General features: G+C 44.1%; 1 protein-coding gene across 1 annotated transcript; it reads left to right on the top strand.

Annotated features, from left to right (window-relative positions):
• Positions 1-5,121: 5,121 nt before the first annotated feature.
• LOC311620460 (cyclin-Y-like protein 1) lies at positions 5,122-24,632 on the top strand (the record flags this gene model as incomplete). Its single annotated transcript, XM_084879893.1, has 8 exons — positions 5,122-5,272; positions 6,929-6,951; positions 8,986-9,086; positions 14,456-14,507; positions 15,327-15,446; positions 19,408-19,580; positions 23,215-23,377; positions 24,504-24,632. The coding sequence occupies 8 exons, from the start codon at positions 5,122-5,124 to the stop codon at positions 24,630-24,632; spliced, it is 912 nt and encodes a 303-aa protein (XP_084736019.1).
• Between the last annotated feature and the right edge of the window lie 319 nt (positions 24,633-24,951).

The following is a 24,951-nucleotide window of genomic DNA, read 5'->3' on the forward strand; positions in this document are numbered from 1 at the left end:
GAAAATTGTTCATTGCTTTGGGCAATGAGCACATGATGCAGTGTGCAGATGATGTTTTGTTGAAACCCATATGTCTTTGTGAACTGATGTCACTCCAATAAGATCAATAAAAGGAAAAAAAATTTTAAGAAATATTTAAAAAAGAAAATTGTTGGTGGGGTTTTTTGTAGTTGTTGTTTTGTTTTGTTTTTGTTTTGTTTTGTTGTTTGTGTGTGTGTGTGTGTGTGTGTGTGTGTGTGTGTGTTTATTTCCAAGAATTTATAGGGCTATAAGGAATCTCAAAGATGTACTCCATCTCCCTAATTTTATAAATGATAGAACATACATTGAAAAACTGAGTTGAGTTTGTTAGGGAAATGTAGTTAAAAATAAATCTCCTACCAGCCCAGAAAAACCTCTCCACATGGATAGAAAATAATAAAATAGTTTTATTATAATATAAATAAGCATGAAAGCAATGGAATATGTACATCACAGGCAATCTACTAAGAGATGGCAAAGACAGAAAGAAAGCTGATCTTTTTATATAGTCAGGCAAATACATCCAATACATACATGGTCTCAAGATAAACAGTAACTGGTCCTCGAAAGACTTGACCGCATCATTTATCACGCAGAGTTAATCCTAGGTTCACCTGGTAATTGGCTCATACAAAGGAGAAATAAGCCGAAACCGGTTTGGCTCAATGGATAGAGCATCGGCTTGGGGACTGAAGGGTCCCAGGTTCGATTCTGGTCAAGGGCATGTGCCTTGGTTGTGGGCATATCCCTGGTAGGGGGTGTGCAAGAGGCAGCTGATCGAAGACACTCTCTCTCATCGATGTTTCTAACTCTCTATCTCTCTCCCTTCTTCTCTGTACAAAATCAATAAAATATATTTTTTTAAAAAAGGAAAAATAAACACATCTGAATGGACAAAGGGTTGTTTTGCAACTTGGAAGTTAGGGCACCAAAGTTAGACTCCTACCCTCCATAGGAACTGGGACACTGGGAGAAACCAAGATGGTGGCATAAGGTAAACACCTAAATGTAGCCTACCATAACAATTTTAAAATTATAACTGGAAAACAGAGCAAACATCGTCCAGAACCACCAGAAGGCTGGCTGAGTGAACGCTCTACCAACTAGGAAAGGAAGAGAAAGGACGCTGGGCCTCAGGAACTGTGGAGGTGCAGAGATCTGTGCATGCAGAGAGGGCGGCCAGCTGAATATGCTGCTGGCTTACTCACAGCGCACGCAGAGAGGGCAGGCAGCTAACGTGCGGCTAGCTTTCTTGTTCAGGAGGGAAACAAAACCTCCTTACTGCACTGATAGCCAGCTCCAGTCAGAAAGAAATTGGACTGTCAGGCAGTGGGAAAAACTCAATCAGAGGTGCACATGGCCAGCAGCCATAACTGCAGGACTTGGTGAACAGGACTCTCTTAGGGCAGAGCTGATGGGAACCAAAGCTTGTCTGTGCCACCCCGAAACTCCGCCCCATCCAAGTGGAGCACAGTAGCCCTTCCAGTGGCTAGCTTTCTCATTCTGGAGAAAAACAAAACCTCCCAATGACACTTATAGCCAGCACTGGTCTGGGAAGAAACTGAATGTCAGGAAGCAGGCAAAACCAGTGAACAATCTTCTCCCAAGAGGTGCACTTGGTCAGCAGCCTTGTTGTGGGACTCGGCAAACAGGACCCTCTAGGATGGAGCTGACAGGAACCAAAGCTTGTCTGCACCACCCCGAGATTCGGCCCCATCCAAGCTGAGGACAGAAGCCCTCCTAGCTGAGACACTGCTGATCCTCACAGCCAATTGGCTTGGAAATCATCTCTCCCCGGTGATACCAACAACAAGCAAGGCTTAACAACAAGACTTCAAACACAGCCCATAAAGGGCTGCACCAAGTCTGTCCATCTCAGGTAATTGGGGAGGCTGAGCTACTGGGCCCTGCTAGGACACCTAGCACTCAAAGTCACTCCATCAACCCAGGAAAGCAGCGAAAATGCAGAGACAAAGAGGCAGGCTACAAATGAAGGAAATGGAGGAAAGCAAAAGAATGGATATAGAGTTCAAAAACTACAGTTATAAGGTTTTTCTTTTCTTTCTTTTTTTAAATATATTTTTATTGATATTTTTAGAGAGAGGAAGAGAGAGGGATAGAGAGTCAGAAACATTAATGAGAGATAATCATCGATCAGCTGCCTCTTGCACACTCCCCACTGGGGATGTGCCCGCAACCAAGGTACATGCCCTTGACAAGAATCGAACCTGGGACCCCTCAGTCCGCAAGCCAACTCTCTATCCACTGAGCCAAGTTGGTTTCGGCGGTTTTTCAATAATTTCCTAGAAAAGGCTGATAAATTAAAAGAGACCTATGAGGATATGAAAAGGGATCAACTAGAAATTAAGCATACACTGACTGAAATAAAAAATATTATACAGAGACCTAAAAACAGACCAGAAGATTGCAAGAATCAAGTCAAAGATTTGGAATACAAAGAAGCAAAGGACACTCCTCCACAGAGGGAAGAAGAGAAGAGAATCCAGAAAATTGAAGATAATGTAAGAAACCTCTGGGACAACTTCAAGCGAACCAACATCAGAATTATGCAGGTCCCAGAAGAAGAGAGAGAGCAAGATACTGAAAAACCTATTGGAAGAAATAATGACAGAAAACTTCCTCCACCTGTGAAAGAAATAGACTTACAAGTCTAGGAAGTGCATAGAACCCCAAACAAAAGGAATCCAAAGAGGACCACACCAAGACAAATCATAATTAAAATTCCAAGAGCAAAAGACAAAGAGAAAATATTAAAAGCAGCAAAAGAAAAGCAGTTAGTTACCTATAAGGGAGCACCTATACGATTGTCAGCTGATTTCTCAACAGAAACCATGCAGGCCAGATGGGAATGGCAAGAAATATTCAAAGTGATGAATAGCAAAACCTACAACCAAGATTACTCTACCCAGCAAAGCTATCGCTCAGAATTGAAGGCCAGATAAAGAGCTTCACAAGTAAAAAAAAAAAAAAAAAAAAAAAAAAAAAAAAAAAAAAAAAAAAAAAAAGCTAAAGGAGTTCATCACTGCAAAACCAGGATTATATGAAATGCTGAAAAGTATTCTTTAAGAAGAGGAAGAAGAAAAAGATAAAAATTATGAACAACAAATACGTAACTATCGACAAGTGAATCTAAAAACCATGGGAATTAAAATATCTGATGAACAGTATTAACTGGTGAATATACTAGAATCAGAGGTATAGAAAGGGAGTGGACTGATGATTCTCAGGGAAAAGAGGAGTGGGGGTGCAGGAAGAGACTGAACAAAAATTGTACACCTGTGGATGAGGACAGAAGGGGGTGGGGGAGGAGGGGAGCAATGGAGGGGGGAAAAGAGGAACAATTGTAATAATTTGAACAATAAAGATTTATTAAAAAAAAAAGAAGAAGAAGAAGAAGAAGAAGAAGAAGAAGAAGAAGAAGAAGAAGAAGAAAAGAAAGTTCTCCTGAAAGGGAGCTAATATCCAACTGCATAGGACAATTCCTGTGGAACTGGTTCTCTCTTTGTGTTCATGAAAAACGTTTCTTTCACACTGTATGTGTGAAACACTTGGGCCCTCACTGGGGCCCAAGTGTTTCACACATACAGTGTCTAGCACATAGACGAGACTTAATGTTAAATGAAGGGAAATATATTTATTGTAAAAATACACAACAAAAAATATTCTTCTTCCTTAACAATTTCCTGACATAATGTCACTACCTCCCATGTTTTACTTCTGCCATTCTTTTCTGATAAGCATGAGAGAGTGCCTGCGGGGACTACAGGATATGGGATTAAATCCTGGCCTTGTTTTGAATAATCATGTTCACTTGAAAGTGCTGGGTCTCAATTTCTTCTGTAAAATCTATAAACTGGGGATTGTTTTGGACATTTAAATAAATACCTCTCTTGAAAAGGGGTTGGACATATGATAAGTGCTTGTCAAATGTTAACTATCATTACCATACTCTTCATCAAACTTGGATTGTGGTATACCTCTTTGTGGTTCTCAACTTTGAATGTGACAGTTGTGCTTTAAGCATTGTTGTTGAGGAAAAGGCAAATCTGGAAAATCCTGCCATAAGAGAGAAAACCATGAGGGGGGGGCGGGGGAAGCACATTGGTGAAACCCTGTGTTTCTGAGCTGGGATGGATGAATTGGTTAGTATTTAACTTAAGATGAAGGAGAGGGGTGATGTTTCCTTGAGTCCCCATTTCAGACACACAGTCATAGCTCTTTATTGAGAGTAGGACCTGGGCAAGGTGCAGGCAAAAACTAACATGTAGACAGAGAAGGAGAATTTAGTTACAAAAATGGTCAACAATGAAGGTGTAACTAAATCCAGAGAGCAATACATCAATGAGTCAGCTTCAGACCTGGTGAAACCCCGCAGCTAATGACACTGGCCTGCTTGCACTAGCAAATGCCCACTGCACTTCCCTTGGGAATGGAGAGCTCCAGGATGCAATGAATGGAAACCCAAGTCTGGGGAAATTATTTTAAATCCCTGCCTTCTTCGTGGGTTCCAGCATGGTGGAACTCTCAGTGTGATTGGTCCATTGTATCCAGGTAACTGCGGAATGTGTTCTGATTGGCTGGCAGCAGCCAGGAGCCCAGACTTCAGTTGAGAAGCAACTGTGGAAGGAGAAGGAGCTTTGGCTGTGCTCTCTTCCCACTGTGGTTGTAGCTCTCAGCGCTTGTCTGATCCCTGTCCGATTTCAACAAGTCGTGTTGGTTGCTGTCCTCACAAGAGTCGACCAAAGAGGTGCAGCTTCGGGGGGGGGCGGTGGCTGGGCCCTGAGCCCCACCTGGGGCCTGGCATCCCAGAGGCTGAGCAAACAGTGAGTGAGATCTACATGCTTGTGCGGTGAAGCCTTGGGGCTGCCTGCAGGCCTAGCCTTACTTGGGGGGAGGGACTGCTGAGGGCTGTGGGGTGGGGGGAGGGGAGTGGGGTGTGAGTGAACCAGCAGTAGCAGAGAGGAGTGGAGGTGAGCCATGGGAAACACGCTGACTTGCTGCCTGAGGCCCAGTCCCAGTCCCAGGGCCAGCCCCAAGCTGAGTGGGAGCTCCAAGCAAGTTAAGTTAAAGTGTGAGTCTATGGTTCATGGAGAGGCTTCTGAGGACACAGGGGCAGTGGAAACAGTGCCTGCTACCCCCGAGTCTGAGAAGATGGAGTCTGGGAGGTTGAATTCCTTAGCCCTCAGGGGCTACAACCGGCAGAACATCAGCGACCCAGTGATGGACCAAGGTAAGAAGCAGCAAATGCCATCTGCTCTTTGGTGTCCCTCTTGTCTCCGCTGTCCCCAGAGTCCCCTGGGAGGGACTCCCTGCCTTGGGCTCCTTCCAGCTGGAGCCAGCTTTCCTAGGGATGGGCACCTGCTCTCCCCACCCCTGTTTCTTCCCCTCTTGTGTCCAGATGTTTTTCCCTCTTTACTACCTAAGCAGCAAGGTAAGATTTTGTCACTCCTGCTTGCCTGCTTACTTTCCTCAATGCTTTGTTCAATTGAGTTTACTTGCTGGAAAAGCCACACGTGGCCAGGTGTTTCAGTTGATTATGACAGCAGAAGTACAAGGAATGAGGGTTGCATTATATTTGAAGGAGTGCAGCACAATAAAGCATGGGGTGTCCTATCCACGTGTTCATGAGGTGTGTGTGTATTTTTCTTGTTTTAAGCCGATCGCTTGTGGTTAGGATCACTGTATTTCTCAGTTTCTTCCAGAGCCCTGAGTGACTCACAGTAGAGTGGAGACAGTAAAGGAAAAGCTACACCATGGCCCTCTCTTCCCTCATAAGGGACTGTTTCTGTGGTGCCCATCCCAGACCATAGGGGGCAGTGTGGGAAACGGTACAAGACCCTATTCAGAGCCTTTATTCTTCTTCCGGCCTTTGTGAGAGCAAAATGATATTGTGTGCTGTAGACATAGACAATTAGGTTAGCATAATTGTTTTATTTTTTAGATATTTTTAAAAGAATAGTTTATTGATTTTTGAAGAGAGATAGAGGGAGAGCAAGAGAGAAACATTGATGAGAGAGTAACATCGATCTGTAGCATTTTGCACACTTCCTCCTACCAGGGATCAAGCCCAAAACACAGGCATGTTCCCTTGACCAGGAAATGGAATGGGCAATCTTTTAGTGCATGGGATGATGCCAAAAAAACAGAGCAACACCAGCCTGTGTCAAGTTAGCACACTTTTATTTTTTTTATTTTTTATTTTTTTAAGAAAGAGAGTGGAAGAGAGAGATGGACAGAAACACCAAGGTGAGAGAAACGCAGGATGCAGGCCAATGCTCTATCCACTGAGCCAAACCGGCTAGGGCAGCACACTCATTTTAAAATATACATTCGAATAGGTTACTTTCCAATTGAGCAAAGACCCATTGATTTTTAGTGAGGGATTTTAGTTGATTACAAATAAGTGATTCAGAACATTTCCAGGGAAGCTCATGAGCCTGGGGACTAGTGCCTGGCCAGAAACTGGTTCTCAGAGCGTCAACTGTTAAATCCTGGTGGTTCAAGTGAGGTGGGTATAACTGTACAGCAGACGCCACTACTGGGTAGAGGTTCAGATATGCACCAGCTACACTTTTTCATTAGCTACGTTTCTCACCTGGTCTAATTTGCTTTGCCTTTTCTTCTGTACATGGAGAGTCTTTCATTTCTACCTAATATAGGTGATATGTTGGGTCAAAAAGTAAAAAAAAATTCTAAGTTTTTAGATTTTACTTTAGGTGGTTCATCTTTCCAGGTATTTCAAATTGTAAATTTTGTTTGAAATTATTGAAAATGGAATAACATTTTGCCTCATTTTGTATGCTGTAGTCTGTTAGATAATCAGCTACTGTTATTTTTCTGTGGCATTTGTATCAGAACTGATCAGTTAACTTTTTTTTATTCTTAGAACAAGACATGGAGAACGATGATGTAAGTAAACAGTTGAAATGTTAAGTAAGAAATCCTTAGTTTGGCCGAAGCTGGTTTGGCTCAGTGGTAGAGCGTCGGTCTGCTGACTGAAAGGTCCCAGGTTCGATTCCGGTCAGGGGCATGTACATTGGTTGCGGGCACATCCCCGGTGGGGGGTGTGCAGGAGGCAGCTGGTCGATGTTTCTCTCTCATCGATGTTTCTAGCTCTCTATCTCTCTCCCTTCCTCTCTGTAAAAAATCAATAAAATATATTTTTTTAAAAAAAGAAATCCTTAGTTTGATATAAAAGTAGTCTGCCATGATTTCTAAAAAAATTAGCATGAGCATCTTTTTGTAGGTTTTCTCAATATTGATTATTCTAGCTTGAAGGAGAATTTATTACTCCAAATGCTTAAACTTTGCACAAATATACCATTTGGAATTTCAGATTAATAAGGAAAAGGTGGCTTTGCAGTGAAACTATTGAAACAAGCAAAATGGTGTTTTATACAATAAATATGGATCTTTCTGATTATAGGTTACTGGAAATGTTAAAATGCTCTGTATTTTAAAAGGCATCAAGTAGATTATTCCCCAGCCTCATATCTTGTACATTTGTGGGGAGTGCTGATGGGAAAGTATGACAGCATGAACAAAACTACTTTCTATGAAATGAGGAAGACTGGTGCATCTGAATTAGTTTTAAAAAAACAACAAAACCAAGCATGTTAAAGTTATTGGTGTTTTCTGATATTTAAAAACAAGACTATTTAAATTATTTACAGTGATTAGTCATAGGCATGAATTTCAGGAAGAGGATTGTCAAAACATAGTTCCGGCTGTGTCAGTATTTGATTATTGCTGAATTGTTGGGCTCTTGACAAATCAATGGGTACTTCTCCAATAAATGGGTACTTCTAAAGTGTGGTAAGGATAGTTTGTTCTCCAAAGGTCCTCAGACCTTTTCTCGTCACCTCTCCAGTACCACAGCAGATGAATTCTACGTTGTATCTGCAGTGAGATGTACGCCCAGATGTAAACGATGTAAAGAACTTGTCAAGCACTCACACTGCCGCTTTGTCCCAGGTTCTGTGCTCAGCGGCTAGAGGCAGGAGAGGAGTCAGAGTCCTCCCTTCCCTGGAGAAGCTTAGTTTCTATGGGAGAGACACCCTGTCAGCAGCTGATGCCATGTGACAAGGGGCCACTCAGCTGTGGGAGTGTGCAGGGGAGAAGTTGGGTGGTGTGGCTGCTGGTGAGAGTATCCTGGAGGTAGACGGGGAGGAGGGAAGCTTGCTGGACAAGGAAGAAGAGGCCTTGTAAGCAGAGAGCACAGCCTGAGTGAGGCAGATGGAGGTGAGTGTCAGATGGCCAACGGAACAGAACTAACATTAGAAATGAATGGAAACTACTCTCTGAGGTTCTCACTTGAGTAGTGTAATGATAGTCTTCCTTAAACGTGAAGTGTGAGTTGACTTCTGAAAGTTGTTTTATCTGTTTTTTGGGAAAGTGAGCCTCAGAGAGACCTGTGGCCTCCAGCTTTTTGGCAAATGGGCAGCCCTGGCACATGCACACTTCTGACCAAACATGCTTGTGTGTCTCTCTGTCTCCTGAACTTATGATTGGCTTTCATTTACTGCAATGAAGTGGTCTTGATTTATCATTATATAATGCATTGCATTTAATTATAGTAAACGAATGGTAGAAATATAAAATCTCAGCTTCTTTTCATCACTTAAGAAAAACAACAATAACCCTGAAGTCTAATTCTAATCATTTTACACTATTATAATGGGGGTTTATAACAGGGGTTTGCCAGGTTTGATTATAGGTACTTATCAAAGGCAGCATTTTATAAGCCATTCCTCACATCTCCCCTGTGGAAGGTAGACTATATACTGGACTCACCATAGGGCCTCACATGATACCACACTCAAGCAGTTCATGGACTGTAAGAAATGCTTACTTGTTTGACATTTTAACCGAGAGAAAAAACACACACTATTATAGGTTGAACATACGTACTGTGACATTTTCTTGTCTTTCCCTCTTCGGTAGGACTTTCCAGGGCACCTTATGAAGCGCTATAGGTCTTTCCCCACGGTCTTTCTCTATGATAACACAGTGAGCAAGCCGGATTTCAGCTTCGTCCTCCAAGCGTGAGTACAACCAGGATGCCACAGGCTGAGTGACAGACCACTTTATTCTTAGAGTGAATGGAAGAAGGAAAAGGCAGTTAGCAAATAAGAAATCCCCCCAAAAGCACTGACATTTCCTGATGCATTTCTGTTTTTAAGACATTGTTGACCATAATAAAAAAGGAGAGCTGCTTTTTGTGGGGTGTTTCTGTTAAAAAGTTTTTCTTTTGGTAGGAAGAGAAGCTTGAGGCACCATTTTCCTCTTGATTTGGAAGATCTATAAGATGAAAGTATTTCTTTATGAGACATGGGCACAGAACAGTGCACCACACTTTGGAAGCTACTCCTGGGAAAAGGAACAGCTTGCCCCCCAACTGGCACCAGAGTGTATCGGCATTAAAAGTTAATTGGATTTTTAGCAGATTTTTCCCATCATACATTGTGTCTACACTATTTCTGTGTGGAAATTTACTTTTCCTACCCCCCAAAGTGGGATGTATCACATCAGTGTTAAAGAACAACTTTTCAAGATAATTCCTATGTGGGTAAAATTTGTTCACCTGAATTTTTAATAGATACATAAAATTTAATTATATATATACGTATAAATATACATATATATCTTCAAGACACTACATCAATCCATATATATATATAAATCACCAAGAAAAATTTTGAAATAGGTAATGTTTTGGAAACATAGCCATAGACAGGTTTATATTTAAGCAACCATCAACAGTGTTATGCTGATGAAAAGTATTTATTAATTTCCCCATAGTCTACCATTGGAGATGAACTTTTAAAACATCCTAAGATGAAACTTGTAAGCTTGTTTAAGAGAGAAAATACATGTACTGACAAGCTTCCTGGCTCCCATGGGGGTTGTCCAAACACAGTATCAGTGTCTCTGGATTTTCCAGAGCACATTTTGGGAAATGCTCCCTGACAGAATTAATATATTAACTTTAGTTGTATTTTTCAGCCTTAAACTCATAATTAGCTTTAAAATGTAATTTTTATAATGTACCACTTTTTTGCTACTTAAATTATTAGTAACTTTTACTTTAATTAAAAATAGCAAGTTAACAATTATAATACTATAACTTTCTTCTCACACTTACAACAAATTGTGTTTCAGCAAAAATTGACCCCCATCTCTCTCTAAACTCCTGAGCTTTGGGACCTTTTGAGTAATCACTGAATGTTTTTATTCAGCCAAGACACTAAATCCAAAAAAAAGATAAACACTCAACTATGGTTGCATTCTGTAGCCTCTTTTGAATTCAAAATTCTCTGATGTTACAGAATAATTAAAAAGTAGTTTTAAAGGTTAGCCTTGCTCAGACAAGTAGGTTTCATGCTTCTTTCTCCAAATTAGTATAATTTTGGAAGTACAGTAAATTTCAATTTCCTGTTTTTACATTTTTTTAAATGGTCATCAATACATGCACTATTGGTGAAATAATGGTTTACTGAGAAAATTAATAGAGCTAATTGAATGTTAGGAATGATTTTGAAAAATGTTCATCATGGTACGTTGTTCTCAATTGGGTGCAGTTTTTACTAGGATCACTTATGCAATTTATTTCAAAACAATGTCTCTAAGTACATGCATTTCACCGCCACTATCCCAACACAGTCTCAATGTCACAACCTTTGACAAGTCGAGGAAAACTGTGAGGCATGATCACCTGGGCAAAAGCATCCAGGGTGGATCTGCTCTTACCCTAAGTCCTGTGTTTCCAACTCTGGAGCACATTGCAGCTCCTGGGAGCTCTATAAACCGCCCGGGTCTTCCCAACGCCAGAGCAGGCTGCACATCTCTAGGTGGAGGTGGGCAGTGTCTCCAGCTCCTCAGGGGACCTCAGGGAACAGCCAAGCTCGGGGCCTCTGCCTGGTTAGAGCGGAGGAGAGAGGGACTCCTCGCTGTGGGCAGGACCTGGAGCAAGTAAGTTTCAGCCTCAGTTTCTTACATGTAAAATGGGCTGTTGGATTAAATGTCACCTAAGGTTCAGTGGTCCTTCTCCGCTTCTGTGGTTGGAATTCTGTGACTTTAAAGTCAGTTTGAAGATGAAGCTGTTCGAAGCCCAATAGAGGTATCCCTCTTGGATGCTCCCAGTGTTACAGGCCTTTTTACAGCGACTCCTATTCCACAGACCCAGTTACGACATTCAGGTTTACCTTCTCTCAGGGAACTTGAGCTCCTTTTAGACACGGAGGGCAAAGGGAAGAAGCTTATCTCTTAACTATGAGGACCCCTTTGTTGCCTATGACACCACTCCTGTGAATGATCTAAAAATCCAGTCACTTACACAGGATCTGAGGACTTGCATCTGATCATGAATATTTCATGTAATCTAATTAGGAAATAAGTGTTATTAATATTACACTGTGAAGCATTGTGCTGTGTTGTTGGCATTGCTTGTGTCAGGATAGCTAGACCTACTGATGTTGTGGGCTCTTACACTCGCCACTCGACTTCCTAATAATTATGTAAAAGTGATGTTAAACTTTTTTTTTAGTACAGAGCATTTTATTTACTTTTAGGAAAATAATGGAAAATGGGCAGGTAGGTGGATAGTGAACTAAGTCTCCTGAAACTCAGGGCCTAACGGCTTTTTTAAAAGCACAACAACTGTATGGCTTAAATTTAACCACGGGCACAAATACATATAACATGTACAGGAAGAAAGGTTCTGTATGGCTACAAGGGAAAGTGATGGGGGAGTGTGTACTAATATGTACAGGGTGGGGCCAAAGAAGGTGTACAGCTGCGAGTATGTGAAACAGTTGATTCTTGTAATATTATATATTAGTTACTATATCATTTTCCATACAAACAACTGTACACCTGCTTTGGCTCCACCCTGTATCATAATAATCAACCGACAGGTGCCTTCTAACAGCATGTTACCTAGCATTTTGGTTCACCTATTTGTGCTGAAAGCAAAATAGCTAAAAGTCCCTTTATATGATACAAATGAGAATGAGGATTTCAAGGCCACTGGGCAGCTGGGATGGTCTTCCCGCTCCCCCTGACCCATTAAAAATTGTCATCAAACCTAACATAATAAAATCAATTGTTACAATTTTTTTTTCTTCCACAGCGTGAGTATGGCCATATATAACAACATCAAGTACAGGTGAGTTGTAAAACCACTATTGTTATTCTAGCTAATAAATGTACTAGAATAATATAGCAAGTTGAGTGTTATGTAGTAACTGTAGACATTTTTTGAGCAAGCTACAGAGTGCTTTTTATTATATGACTAGAGGCGTGGTGCATGAAAATTCTTGCATTAGGGGGTGTCCCTCAGTACGGCCTGTGCTTTCTCGCAGTCTGGGAGCCCTTTGGAGATACCCAACTGCTGTCTTAAACCTCCTCCCCACAGGCCTAAGCTACAGTCTGGCCTCCCTCTGCTGGAGGTGACCCCAGCAGGTCAATCTGGGGACAGCGAGCAGCTGGCCCTGCCCCAAATCACCCCCCTGTGGTTGCCAGTAGCCTCTCTCTGCAGGAGGTGACGAGGCAGGCGATCAGGGGATGGCGCTGCCACCCCCCCCCCCCACCCTATCACCGTCCCCTGCATCTGCCAGCTGGCACACACCTTGGTTGGCCTGGCGCCACCTGCTCGCTGACTCCACCCCTGCCAACCAGTCATCCCACTGTTCAGTCAATTTGCATATTATGCTTATATAGGATTGAAGTGAATTATTTGTTTATGTCTGAAGACCCATAACGGTTGAGTTATTGAGGATCCCAAAGAGTACTTGTTTATGTAGGTTATATGGATATTCTACTGGAAATTAAAATTGAGATTTAAGAAGTAAGTCCAGCCAAAACCGGTTTGGCTCAATGGATAGAGCGTCAACTTGGGGACTGAAAGGTCCCAGGTTCGATTCCGGTCAAGGGCATGTACCTTGGTTGCGGGCATATCCCCAGTAGAGGGTGTGCAAGAGGCAGCTGATCAATGACTCTCTCTCATCAATGTTTCTAACTCTCTATCTCTCTCCCTTTCTCTCTGTACAAAATCAATTATATATATATATATATATATATATATATATATATATATATATATATATAAAAGAAGTAAGTCCATTGTATGTTTAAAGAGTTTTTATAGCATTACTGAAATTCTGAGCTAGATAACCTTTGAGGTGGCAGATTGTCTTGCCCACAATAGGATATAATGCACAAGACAATATTAAAAAAGAATTACATGTTTTACAAAATCTTGATTTTTTTTTTGTTATATAGCTTGAATTGTGTCATTGAAGATAAATACCCAATTTATTTTTTCTTGAAGTGACAGGCTCCCTTTTTACTTTTGAGAGAATGGCAGTTGTATTCTCAAAATAAGATGTAATTCTAAGGGAAAAGTGGCTTTTTCTGCTCACAACTAACACACAAGCGCTTTTCCTTAACACAACCAAATTTCAGTATGCAGAAGTGCTTCAAGCATACTCTCCCCCTAGTGAGAATGTGAAAACAGGATCAACATTTCATACTACTATTGCTTTTTGTCAAGGATATCCTAAAGTAAGGCAGAATTATTTTCCAAATGCAAGTGGCAGTAAAGAATACACTGACTGCCAGCACAGGGTGGTACCACGGCCTTCCTTCATGCTCACAAGCCAGTGTTGCTCCTCTTTGCTTTTATCCAACATTGCAAAGTCAAAGTAGACTCAAGCAATGCCTTAATGTTCCTATAATGTTTGTGTTGGCCGCAGGGGCCTCCTGAAAGATGGGAACCGACCCCGGTGGCCTGCAGAGCTCACTGGTTCCAATGAGCAGAGTGTTTTAGTGCAGAGAACACTTCAGTCGAGAGATTGGTCACTTTTGAAGTAGAAAAGCACCTTTTTAATTCAACTTTTAACAGATTCAAAACAAATACACAATAATAATATAATACAAGAAAATGATAAGTGGAAAAACATGAATGTCACATCCACATGGATCAAAATTCTAAAGACATTCTTGTCCAACACTACAGTGTTATGTAGTAACTGTAGGCATTTTTTGAGCAAGCTATAGAGTGCTTTTTATTATATGACTAGAGGCCTGGTGCATGAAAATTTGTGTCCCTGTGTATTCCAATGTGAGCTGGAGGGATGGAAATGTATTTGGTTTGCCAGCATTGCCTGTTAGGGAGAGTCAGTGTTTTGAAGGCAACTCCAGCTGCTCAGTGCAGAAAACATGGCACAGAATTTGATGTACTGAGTAAAAAGAGGCCAGGAAACCCTCTGACAGAGTCCAAGACAACGCTTTGTAAAACTGCTTTGTTGAAAGTTAAGATTCCCCCTGAACCCCCTCTCCCTCCTAGATGATGTGTTACTAAGAACCTAACATTCCCTGAATTAATTGTTAACTGCATATTCATGTTTTATAGACTTGGAGATAGATCCGCTGATATTTTCGATGAGAGAAAGCACCCCTTCAAAGTAAGTGTCATTTTTATTGAGGTTCTATTTGTCTCTCATACCGTGGTGCTTATTTCATACTGATCTGCTTTGAAATGAATTATTAGAAGAAAATTACTCCCTCCGGCTTGAAGTCAAAGTCATCTTCTTTCCAGTCTTATTCCCCACTGTATGTTGTAGCTAATGATTTTACAAAAGGAGTCTTATGTGAGGAACATGTCAGTAAGAACTGAGCCACAGCTTTGGATTCAGAGAGCTAAAGTGGATAAATGTGCCCCAAATATTATCTTTCTTAATGATATTTTTAGGAGCATCAAATAATACAAATGTCTGTAAATAAACCTAAAAGATATGTTAAGACTTTTTGAAAAAAACTGAGACAATTTTTAAAATTTTAAACCATTTAAAATGACAAAAATTTCCAACTTCCCTCTGAGGCTTTGTAGGGACATGTAGCTGGTGCCCCCTGTGGAGCATGGCACAGCCAGAGTCTCGGGGTCAACAGGAGTGTGACCATGTGTTTTCAGAGCTGATTGCAGAGAAGAGTGACATGGGGACCAACATGCCTTGTGAGCCTAAACTAGTAGTTTACATTTAGGTAGACTCCTGTGGGGAGGGGGACATACATAACTGTACTCAGGTTGTCCCTGTATTTGTTTCCAGTGGCTGGTGAGTAGAGAATCAGTGTTGTTTAAGATCCACTGTTTATACTTCAAAGACTAAAAGACGTGTCACTCAATCAAAGTGATGTAGGTCCAGGTGGGCACAGTGCAAGCTGCTAGCATGCGAGTTCTTACCAATGTTCTTCACTGGGCACTTATACTGCCTTTTCTCTTTCAGCACAAACTGAGCAGAAAAACCCACATGTTTCGTGACCCTGAACTGCACGTTATCTACAGATTCGTCTGCGACCTTTTCAGTGCTGAGCACCTCACCGCTGAGTGTGCGATTGTGACCTTGGTAAGACAGCTCTTCCACAGGCTGCTTGTCTGTCCTGTCACAGGCTGTGGTCCTGCTTTGCAAACCAAAGTAGGTTCCTGAAATGACCCTCAGAACTTGACTAAGAGAAGCTATTAAAGGAAGTGTGAACCCCCACAGTGGGGCTAAATATTCCTTGGGATTGAAAATGTTACCATCGCTGTTTCCATCACAAACCATTTATATTGAAGACATGAGGGAAGATCTCTGTTTCTTCCCCCAATTTCCCCCCTACCTCACCCCCCAAACCACAGGAGACACAGGGGCATGCAGTGCACACACACACACACACACACACACACACACACACACACACACAGTGTACTGGGCGGGCAGGATGGACGCAGTAACAAACCATCCGGCCTTGGGACAAGCTGACTGGGTGTAGGACTAAGCTGAGTCCCAGGCTGTATTCCCCGAGCAGTTCTCCTGTGCCTCCTGACTGGGAACTGGAGCCCTGGTTCTCTGTTCCTTCAGTGATGGGTGCTAACCCATTCCCCCTGTCCTCCGGGGCCTGCCTCCCAGTCGCCCAGGAGGAGAGAGCCAATAGCACCTGGGAAGGCTTTGCTAGCTGCCAGCTAAGCTACAGCTGTGTAAGGACTTTTGCGTCATCTGCACAGAATTCCTCTGTTAATGTTTTGTCATTGGAAATAGGTGCCATGCTAGTGAGACATGGTGAGATTTGTTATAACTCCCCACAGCCAACCTGAGGGGAAAGTCTGCTGCAGGGTCGGAGGGAAGGAACACTTAGGGCAGCGCCTCCCCATTGAGCATCCAGGTACTGCTCTGGAGAGGCCGCTTGTGCTTCTGAATGGAGACTTCAGTGGGCACCGGGCAAGACACAGGCCATTTCATGGAGCTGCCCTCCCTCTGGAGAACTGAGCACCTGCAGGGGAAAGGCAGGAGCGGAGCTTCCGTGGGGAGAGCTGAGTCACACGGGAGGGAGAGCATCTGGGTTGGAAGAGGGGGAGTTTTTTGTGGACACATTAAGCTTTGCTCCTGGGATCCAGCGGAGAAGCAGGGTCTCTTAATTGTTTAAATAGAGGGAATTAGAGCGAGAATCTGAGCTAGAGGCGAGGAAGTAAAAGTGGCTGTTCACATGCAGGAAAAGCATAGGAATAAAAAGTGGGGGAGAGAGAACGATGGCAAAGAGCAGGCATCGCGTGAGTCCTGCTGGGCTGAGCACGCTCTGGGCAGCACTCAGCAGCTGGACCACACTCTCCTGGCCCTCCCTTGTCTGGGCTTCTCTTCGGTGCTCCTCTCCTTGTTTTCCCAACCATCTAGCCACTTCCGGGGACGTGTCCCTTCTGTGCTCACAGTCCTTCCAGGTCTGCGTGAGGTTAGAAGAGAGAACGGGTAGGACAGAATTCATTAAGACAGAGCTTATATTCTAGAGAGGAAGACATAGGTAGTTTTTTAATGAGTGCTTTCATAGAGATGAGCACATCAGGTGGTGTAAGCAGCAAGAAGACAAAGCAGGATGACGTGGTAAGGTGGTCACAGGGGTTTATCTTTAGGCAGAAAGGTCAGAAGAGCCTCTTTAAAGAGGAAACATGGGGGCCGTGCCTGGGCTGAGCTGAGGAGGATGAGGGGCTCTGGCGTTGTAGGCAGGGGGGCTAAGGCACACTTCTGAGATGGGCACAGGGTTTGTGTTCAAGGAGGGGCCTGTGTGGTCAGAGTGGAATGAGAAAAAAAGCTGAGGTCACAGACGGGCAGGATCCCATCTTACTGGGCCTGGAGGCTGGCAGGCTGTGGGCAGACCCTGAGTTGGGGGTCACGTGCTCTTAAGGAAAGAGGCTTTTCTGGCTCCTTGGGGAGAAGAGGCTGCTGTTGGAGGTCCGAGTGGAGGCAGTGAAGTGTGTCAGGCAGAGTGACCAGGTGAGAAGTGGCCAGGGCACTGGGAGGCGGTCAGATTCCCACGGAGAAGGGGAGGCAGGAAGTGCTAACAGACTGGAGCCAGCTAGCTCAAGTGGAGGCTTTTGGTCCCAGCGACGAGGCAAGTGGCGGTGCCCTCTGTGCTACGAGAGCGGCTCGGGGAGTGGGCCGCCAGGATGAGGAGCTGTGGTGCGCAATGCGAAGGCTCCGATGCCCTTAGCAATGGCAGTGCCAGGGGAGGGATAGCGCCAGGGGCAGACTAAAGTGGGTGAAGGAGGGATGGGAGGTGAGAAGCAGCATCAGGCGTTGGCCCTGAGCAAGGTGAGAGGAAGCATTCTAGAGACTTGCTGTGGCCGGAGGGTCCTGGGCAAACACAGTCACACTGGGGGCATCTGGGCAGACGGGGAGGATTCTTCCAAAGGAGGCGGGAGTGGGAACAGCGCTCTGCAGAAGTGGGCTGGGACCCACTTCACTGAAGGGAGGTCTGCCTCGGGGAGAAGAGACATTTCAGTTCCACCGCCACAGAAGGGCACGTGGGGTGAATGGCGAGTAATGGCACATCCTGAGTCTGCCAGGAAAGGTGGCGGGAAGTCAGGAGGCTGTGGGTGTGGAACAAGGGCCTCTCATCATTCCCATTAAGCAGAGTTGGTCTGTAAATAGCTCCTTAAGAAGCTGCGAAAGCTGAGTTTTGAGGAATGGGCACAGCCTTTCCCTGAGAACAAACACATCCTGTTCAACAGGCGTTTGTTTTTGAAAACACAGTTGAGTGTGGCAAATCTCTGTTGTCAAAAACCTTCAGACAGTAAACATATTTGTAAATTGAACTTTTTTTCTTTGTGTCAAATGGCATATACACTCTTCTGAAGCCATGCCCTGAGGTAACAAGAAGTCACAGCTGAGCTCTATGGCCCACGTGGCTGCTGCCTCGCCCAGTGCTGTGGCGAGGAGATACTGAGTGCGTGTCAGAGGCGTCAGGAGCCTCCCCCGCTGCCTGGCAGGGTGAGCGGAGCCCCAGGGACAGAGCCTGGCAGCTCTGTCTCCCCCTTGAGACCAACAGCACTGAGTGCGCCTCAGCTTATGTGAGACAGAGCCGCTGTGCCCACAGTGACCCTGGGGATGTGAGCATGAGGGGCAGGAGGAGGACTGGCCTTTGTTTGCCGCGCTCCTCCCAGAGGCACTAAGACAGGAACGCGGGCAGGTGCACAGACCAGCCTGCAGCTCACCTGTGTGTACTGCCTGACCTGCTGCCCCACAGCAGCCTCTGGGAGGCGACCTGGGCACCAGTTTTTATCTCCAGCTTGTCCCACAAAAGGGCTAGTTACTGTGCAAAGATAGCAATGTTTCCGGCTTCACCAGGGATTTACATGTCCCAGAGTTATGTAAGATCACCGTACATATGCGAGCCAGGTAGGACGGTGGCACCTGTAGCCACTCAAGTGTTTGTCGAACAACTTGGATCGATCCTGGGCCTTTATATGCCCCTTCACGAGGGGGAAGGGAATAACAGCCCCGTGCATTGCTTCGGGAAATCCTTTGCTAACATATCCATTCACTCTTGAACGTTCGCATGGACAAAGTGGGCAACAGAAGTGTCGGGTTTACAACTATGACTTGGCCTCTGGCTTTGGCTGGCCGAGCAGTGTCTGTAGAACCTAAGTATAAAAAATCTTTAACACTGGCCCATGTGGCTCAAGGGTTATCAGCCCTCTCAGTAGCAGGTCACAGGTTCCATTCCTGGTCAAGGGCACTTACCTGGGTGGCAGGTTCCATTTTTCTCTCCAGGCAGGCAAGGGCGGTGGCAACCAATCGATGTGTCTGTCTCATATCAATGTTTTTCTCCCTCTGCCTATCTCTCTCTCTCCACCACCAACCCCCTCCCTTCCTTCCACTCTCTCTAAAAATTAATGGGGGGGGGGGGGGAAATAAAGTAAAATAAAAACCAATAGAAAAAAATATCCTCAGGTGAAGAGTAACAAAACAAACCAAAAAAAAAGGAATTTCAAAAATGGATTAAATCTGTCATTTTGAATCATTGTTTTCATGGCACTTATGTGATCTATTTTTACAGATTTACCTGGAGAGGATTAAGCATTATATAAAAGCTTTTGATGTGTGTCCCATTAATTGGAAAAGATTGCTTTTGGCAGCTGCTATCGTTGCCTATGAGCTGTGGGACAAACAGGCTGTGTGGAGTGTGCCCTTCTGCCAGCTCGTCAATAACATCATTACATTCGACGACATGTGAGTTTGTAAGGTTTGGGTAAACCTCCTAACCCTTTTCCCATACCCCATGTGCCCCCATAAAGCTTACACGTTAAGAAATATTTTTAAAGGTTGCATTGTGCAGAGAACTGAAATAGGCATAAAATGACATGCTTCTTTCTATCTACCTTTTGTATACCAATTCACATTCTGGTCATTAATTAGTAGGTCTTGATGTATTGTTGCAAAACGTGCATAGTAATTTGAAATGTGTTTCTCTGGTGTCTGTTGACAAACATTTCACAAGCTAGCTACCAGAACAACAGTGCAGTAACTACCTTCATGGCTTTCTTTCTTTCTTTCTTTTATCATTGATTTTAGAGAGGAAGAGAGAGAGAGAGAGAGAGAGAGAGAGAGAGAGAGAGAGAGAGAGAGAGAGAAACATCAATGATGAGAATCATTGATTGGCTGCCTCCTGCACGCCCCCTACTGGAGGGGCATCAAGCCTGCAACCCAGGCATGTGCCCTCGGCCTGCATCAAACCTGAAACCCTTTAGTCCGCAGTCCTACACGCTATCCACTGAGCCAAACAAGCTAGGGCCAAGGCTTTCTTAAAACCATCTCCCAGTTCCAGTCTGTTTTTAAGGGACAGACACTGGCTTTGAAATAGATGTTTGACGCTAAATCTTAGGGCCTCTAGACTATTGAGGGGTTACAGCCTAAAGCTGACCCACACATTGTATCCTGTGTCTGACCCACACATCTCACTGGTCTTTCCCTTCTTTTCATCTGATGTTCCATTGTTCAGAAAACCATGGGAGAAAACAGGGCCCCTATAAAAGTTTCAGACCTCTGTGCACTCTCCTGTCCTTTTAAGAGAATTGCACGTGTTTACAAATAGGTCTGATGACTTTGGCAGCTCCTACCTCTCAGGCAGCAGAGAAGCCTCACTGGGCATCGCCCAGGGCCCGCCCCATGGGAGAGTTTCCCGGGCACGGAGCAACCACAGCCGTGCCTTGTGGGGGCCTAGGCTAACAATGCAGGGGCCCCTCCGAGATGGCATGTGCATGAAACACCAGCGTCACGGAGGGCTTTCGGTGACTGCTGTGGAGGCTCTGGGGCTGGTCGGCGGGATGAGCCCAGAGGGATCTCAGCAGACTCGCAGAGCACCCACCTGCTGACAGGGAGAGTGTCTTTGTGGGTGGCACTTAGGGTCAGGTGAAGGCACACCTCTCCACTCTGTGGAAGAGCTCAGAAAGGTCAAGATCCTCAGGGGCAGAGGCAAGAGCCTGGTTTTGGAGCCTTTGCTCAGGACTCTGGGTGAGGCTCCTGCAGAACCACCCAAGTGCACACGGACAGCTGTAGGGAGGCCACTGGCGCCTCAGGGAAGGGACGGAGACGGCCAGCAGCTGGCAGAGTGGCTTTTGGTAAAAACGACCCTTTTGATAACGGTGCCAACTGAGGAGTCATAGTGACCTTGCGGGCAGCCATCTTGACAGACAGTTGGACAGCAAGTGGTGACTGGCATAAATGGGAGCACTGTAGAAAGTTGCAGAAGCTGTCGTCAGTCTTCAAAGCGGGCCCTTGGAGGCAGGAAATTTTATATCCGTGCCCCCAGTGATGGCAGCTGAACTTTTCTCAACACCCACAGCTCCTCTGCCTGGGCTCTGGTTAGAGGGACAGCGTCAGGGAACCACAGGGAGATGTGTGGGTTCTCTCTCCTGGGAGCTCCCGGGCAGTGGGGGCAGGGCAGGGGCCAGGTTGGCTAGTTGTAAACAGTGCTTTCTGTGCGTGAAGAGAGGCACGCGGGAGCTCTGTGGACAATAGGCTGCTTTTGTTAATGACCTTTGCAGGGTGGAAGGCATTATACCCGTGTTTAGTGTACGTTGGTTTTGTCCCCCTGCTGTTGGCTACCATTGGGAATGGTCACATTTTACATCTAAATTGAAAATTCATGTCTATCAGCTTTTCTTAAAACTTCCCAACACCTAGGTGTGTTTTTAGGTTATTATTTCCCTCAGAAGCACAAATAAAACGGAGCAGATGGTATTCAGGAAATTTGACTGTAAATGATAGGCTGTTCAGCCAACTCACCATTAAAAAAATAAAAATAAGCCCTAACTGGTTTGGTTCAGTGGATAGAGCATCAGCCTGCAAACTGAAGGGTCCAGGGTTTAATTCCAGTCAAGGGCACGTGCCGGGTTGTGCTCTCGATCCCCAGTGGAGGGCATATGGAAGGCAGCTGATCAATGATTCTCTCTCATCGTTGATGTTTCTCTCTCTCTCTCTCTCTCTCTCTCTCTCTCTCTCTCTCTCTCCCTCCCTCCCTCCCTCCCTCCCTCCCTCCCTCCCTCCCTCTCCCTCTCCCTTCCTCTCAGAAATCAATAAAATATGTTTTTAAATGAATAAGTAAATACAAATAAACAGAAGGTGTATATTCTATACTCATGCCTTTCTTCCATGATTAAAGGTCTATTAATAGACCTCTCTTAATCCTAGGAAGGGGCTATATTTCTACACAATTAAAAGATAGTACTGGAGAAAATATAGAAGGGATAGTAAATTTTAGGAAATAAATCCTGATTAACTGATTATCAAAACATGATCTGATTTATGTGTCTATAGACTTGTGGCCATAAGAATAGGAAAACAATTTTGGAAATAGGGTCTGTTGGGCTTAAAATTCAACAAATAAGAACATCTCCTGTCTGCTCTTATTCTGACCACTCTCCATACAGGAGAACATCTACTTTCATCAACCTGTCCAGTGGGTAACATATTAAAGCCTTAAACTAAGAAAACAGGTTTGTTAGAATTTAAGCCTCTCTCAGGATTGTTCTGGTGTTTGTCATTTTTCTGCTGAGCAGGGCAGGAGGCAGCCCCACATGGGAGAAGAGGGTCGGAGTCTGACTCTGTGCCCATCAGAGGTCAGGTCCTAACGGGGGCTTAGTCCAGCCAGGTCATCTATCTCCCATGGTTCTGCTTTTCATAGCTGAAAAGGTGCAGCCTGTCCTGTCAGTAGGATAAGGTGAGCAGAAGCTTCCCTTTTGTCCTCTGCTGTTCGTTCCATGCACTGGGTAGGGGAGGATTTCTTTTCCCATAAAATGTGGCTTATTTACTTATTTATTCTCAATGACGCCTTCTTGCCTCAAGAGTGTTGCTCCCTTAGGTAGTAGTGGTGGCTTCCTGTGGATCCACTGTTGCCCTGGTGATGTGCCCGCTTCATTTCTTGGTCCTTCTAGACTTCCACAAGCCCCTTCCAGTGATGGGCCTGGGGGAAATGCCTGCAGGTTTTTTTAGGGCCAAGAAGCAGCACACATCATTCCTTTCCTCTGAACACGACAGCTCACCTGGTCAGTGAGCCAACAGCATGAATCCACAGCTGCACTCCAGGGACTCTGAGCCCCCCAGTCAGCAGCAGGAGAGCAAAAGAGGGGGTGGTGGGCGGTCACCTCTTCACAATTCTCCCAACTCCAAGTGCTGGGACGCAGGAAGGACCTCAAAGAGCTGCACCTTGCTTGATGGTTAGAGTCTTAGTATAGCTGGGTAACCTTGACTTGTTTCAAAACAAAATTCAGTCTCCTCCTCGTAGCTCAGAATGATACCTTTGAAGATAGCCCGGTTGACTAAAGTTGTTCTGTGTTGGTTTTGTCTCCTCCTCCTCCTCCCCTAGGATTGAGATAGAAATGCATTTTTTAAATTTCATTCGTTTTGATACTGATGTTCCTGCCAGTCTCTATGCTAAATATTACTTTGACCTTCGATACTTAGTCCATGAAAACAACCCTCTTGTTCTAGTTAAAAGTTTTTGCAAAGAAAGAACACAGAGCACAAAGGTAAGGCTGTGAAATCACTAAGTGGGGTTTTCTGTCAGTCATCTAAGCCAACATCTGTTGATAAATTCTGGGAGGCGATGATTAGGAAAATGGGAAGCTTTTTAAAGTTAACACATTAAAGTTCTTATTAACCCTATTGCTGGTGCTTTATGGTTTATACAGGATCCCTCATTATTAAAAATTTCTAGATATCTTTTGTGACCATAATTCAGAATATTTTAAAATCACATTTAATCTGTTAATGGTTTTCCATGTAGCCCTCTACCCTTTCTTTTAACCATGTATTTATTATAATTGTATATCTAATCATATTGACAAACATAATCCACTTCCCACTCATAAATTAGTTTGCAAATTCATCTAAGAGTTTAGTCCCATGAGTTTATTAGACAGAATATTAGTGACTAAACTGAGGGACCTATATTTAGAAAGTATAGTGTGTGTGTTTCAAATCCTGGCTATAGAAAGTACATGGTGTTTTCATGGAAATGGTAAAGTGCATGGGATAAAGAAGTGATATATGTGGCTTATGAATTCTGGTGAGAATACAACAAAATTACTCGCAAGTGAAATGGACACTTTTGACACAGACAGTGTCTGTGGTACCTTGGTGGAACTTTAGAATAAGATGTGTTTCTTCAATAATCAACGTGCAAGAGAAATCAGTCTTTATGATGCTTCAGTCATTTGACCTTCCCTACCATCCAGTAAAGTTCAGCACTTGCCCACTTCATTACAGTATGCTTGAAGTAGATAGTAACTAATGAAGATTGGATAGAATTTGAAAAGCTCGCAAAACACTGATTTTGCCCAAGTGTATGTTTAGTATGTTTAGGGAACAAATGTTCAGGCAACAGATGATATTGCTCCTTGGCATCATTGAGAACCCAGAATTTAAATAATTATAAATTCCCTTGCTCTGGCAATCTAATTGTAGCCCTTAAAGGACTTCCCTTAGTGAATTTGCAGAAAGAGGCGTCCACAGAGCCTGGCTGTGTGGACCTCAGCTACCCAAAGGGGCAGGAACTATACTCTATGTAAAGGAGTGTGAATGGGTGAGTGTCAATGATGCTTTTATTAAAGGTTGGAACCCTTTTTTTAAATTGTATTTGGTTTCCTTTCCTAGGCTATTTCCAGAGGCTATCAAGAAAAAGACCTGAGCAGAGCTTCTATAAAAAGATCTCTTAGCGCTGACAATGTTATTGGCATGCAACACATCAAAGCCATGCTCACTAAAGAAAATGAGGGGTTGTAACATCACGAGACCCTCATCTACAAAAACTACAGAAATAACACCTCTCCTCAAAAAGCAGTGGTAACAAGCATTTAAAGAAACAAAGTGGGGCCCTGCCTGGCTTGCCTCAGTGGTTAGAGCATCAGCCCACTCACCTGTGTTTGATTCCCAGCCAAGGATGTGTAACTGGGTTGCAGGTTTGATCCCTGGCCCCAGTTGGGGCCCATGTAGGAAGCAGCCAGTAGATGTCTCTCTCACATAGATGTTTCTCTCTCTCTCTCCCCCTCCCTCCTTCTTTCCCTCCCTCTTTCTACTCTCCCTCCTTCCTCCCATCTCTCCC

Source organism: Pipistrellus hanaki, assembly GCF_964339955.1.
Source record: "Pipistrellus hanaki genome assembly, chromosome: 1".
NCBI lineage: Eukaryota > Metazoa > Chordata > Mammalia > Chiroptera > Vespertilionidae > Pipistrellus > Pipistrellus hanaki.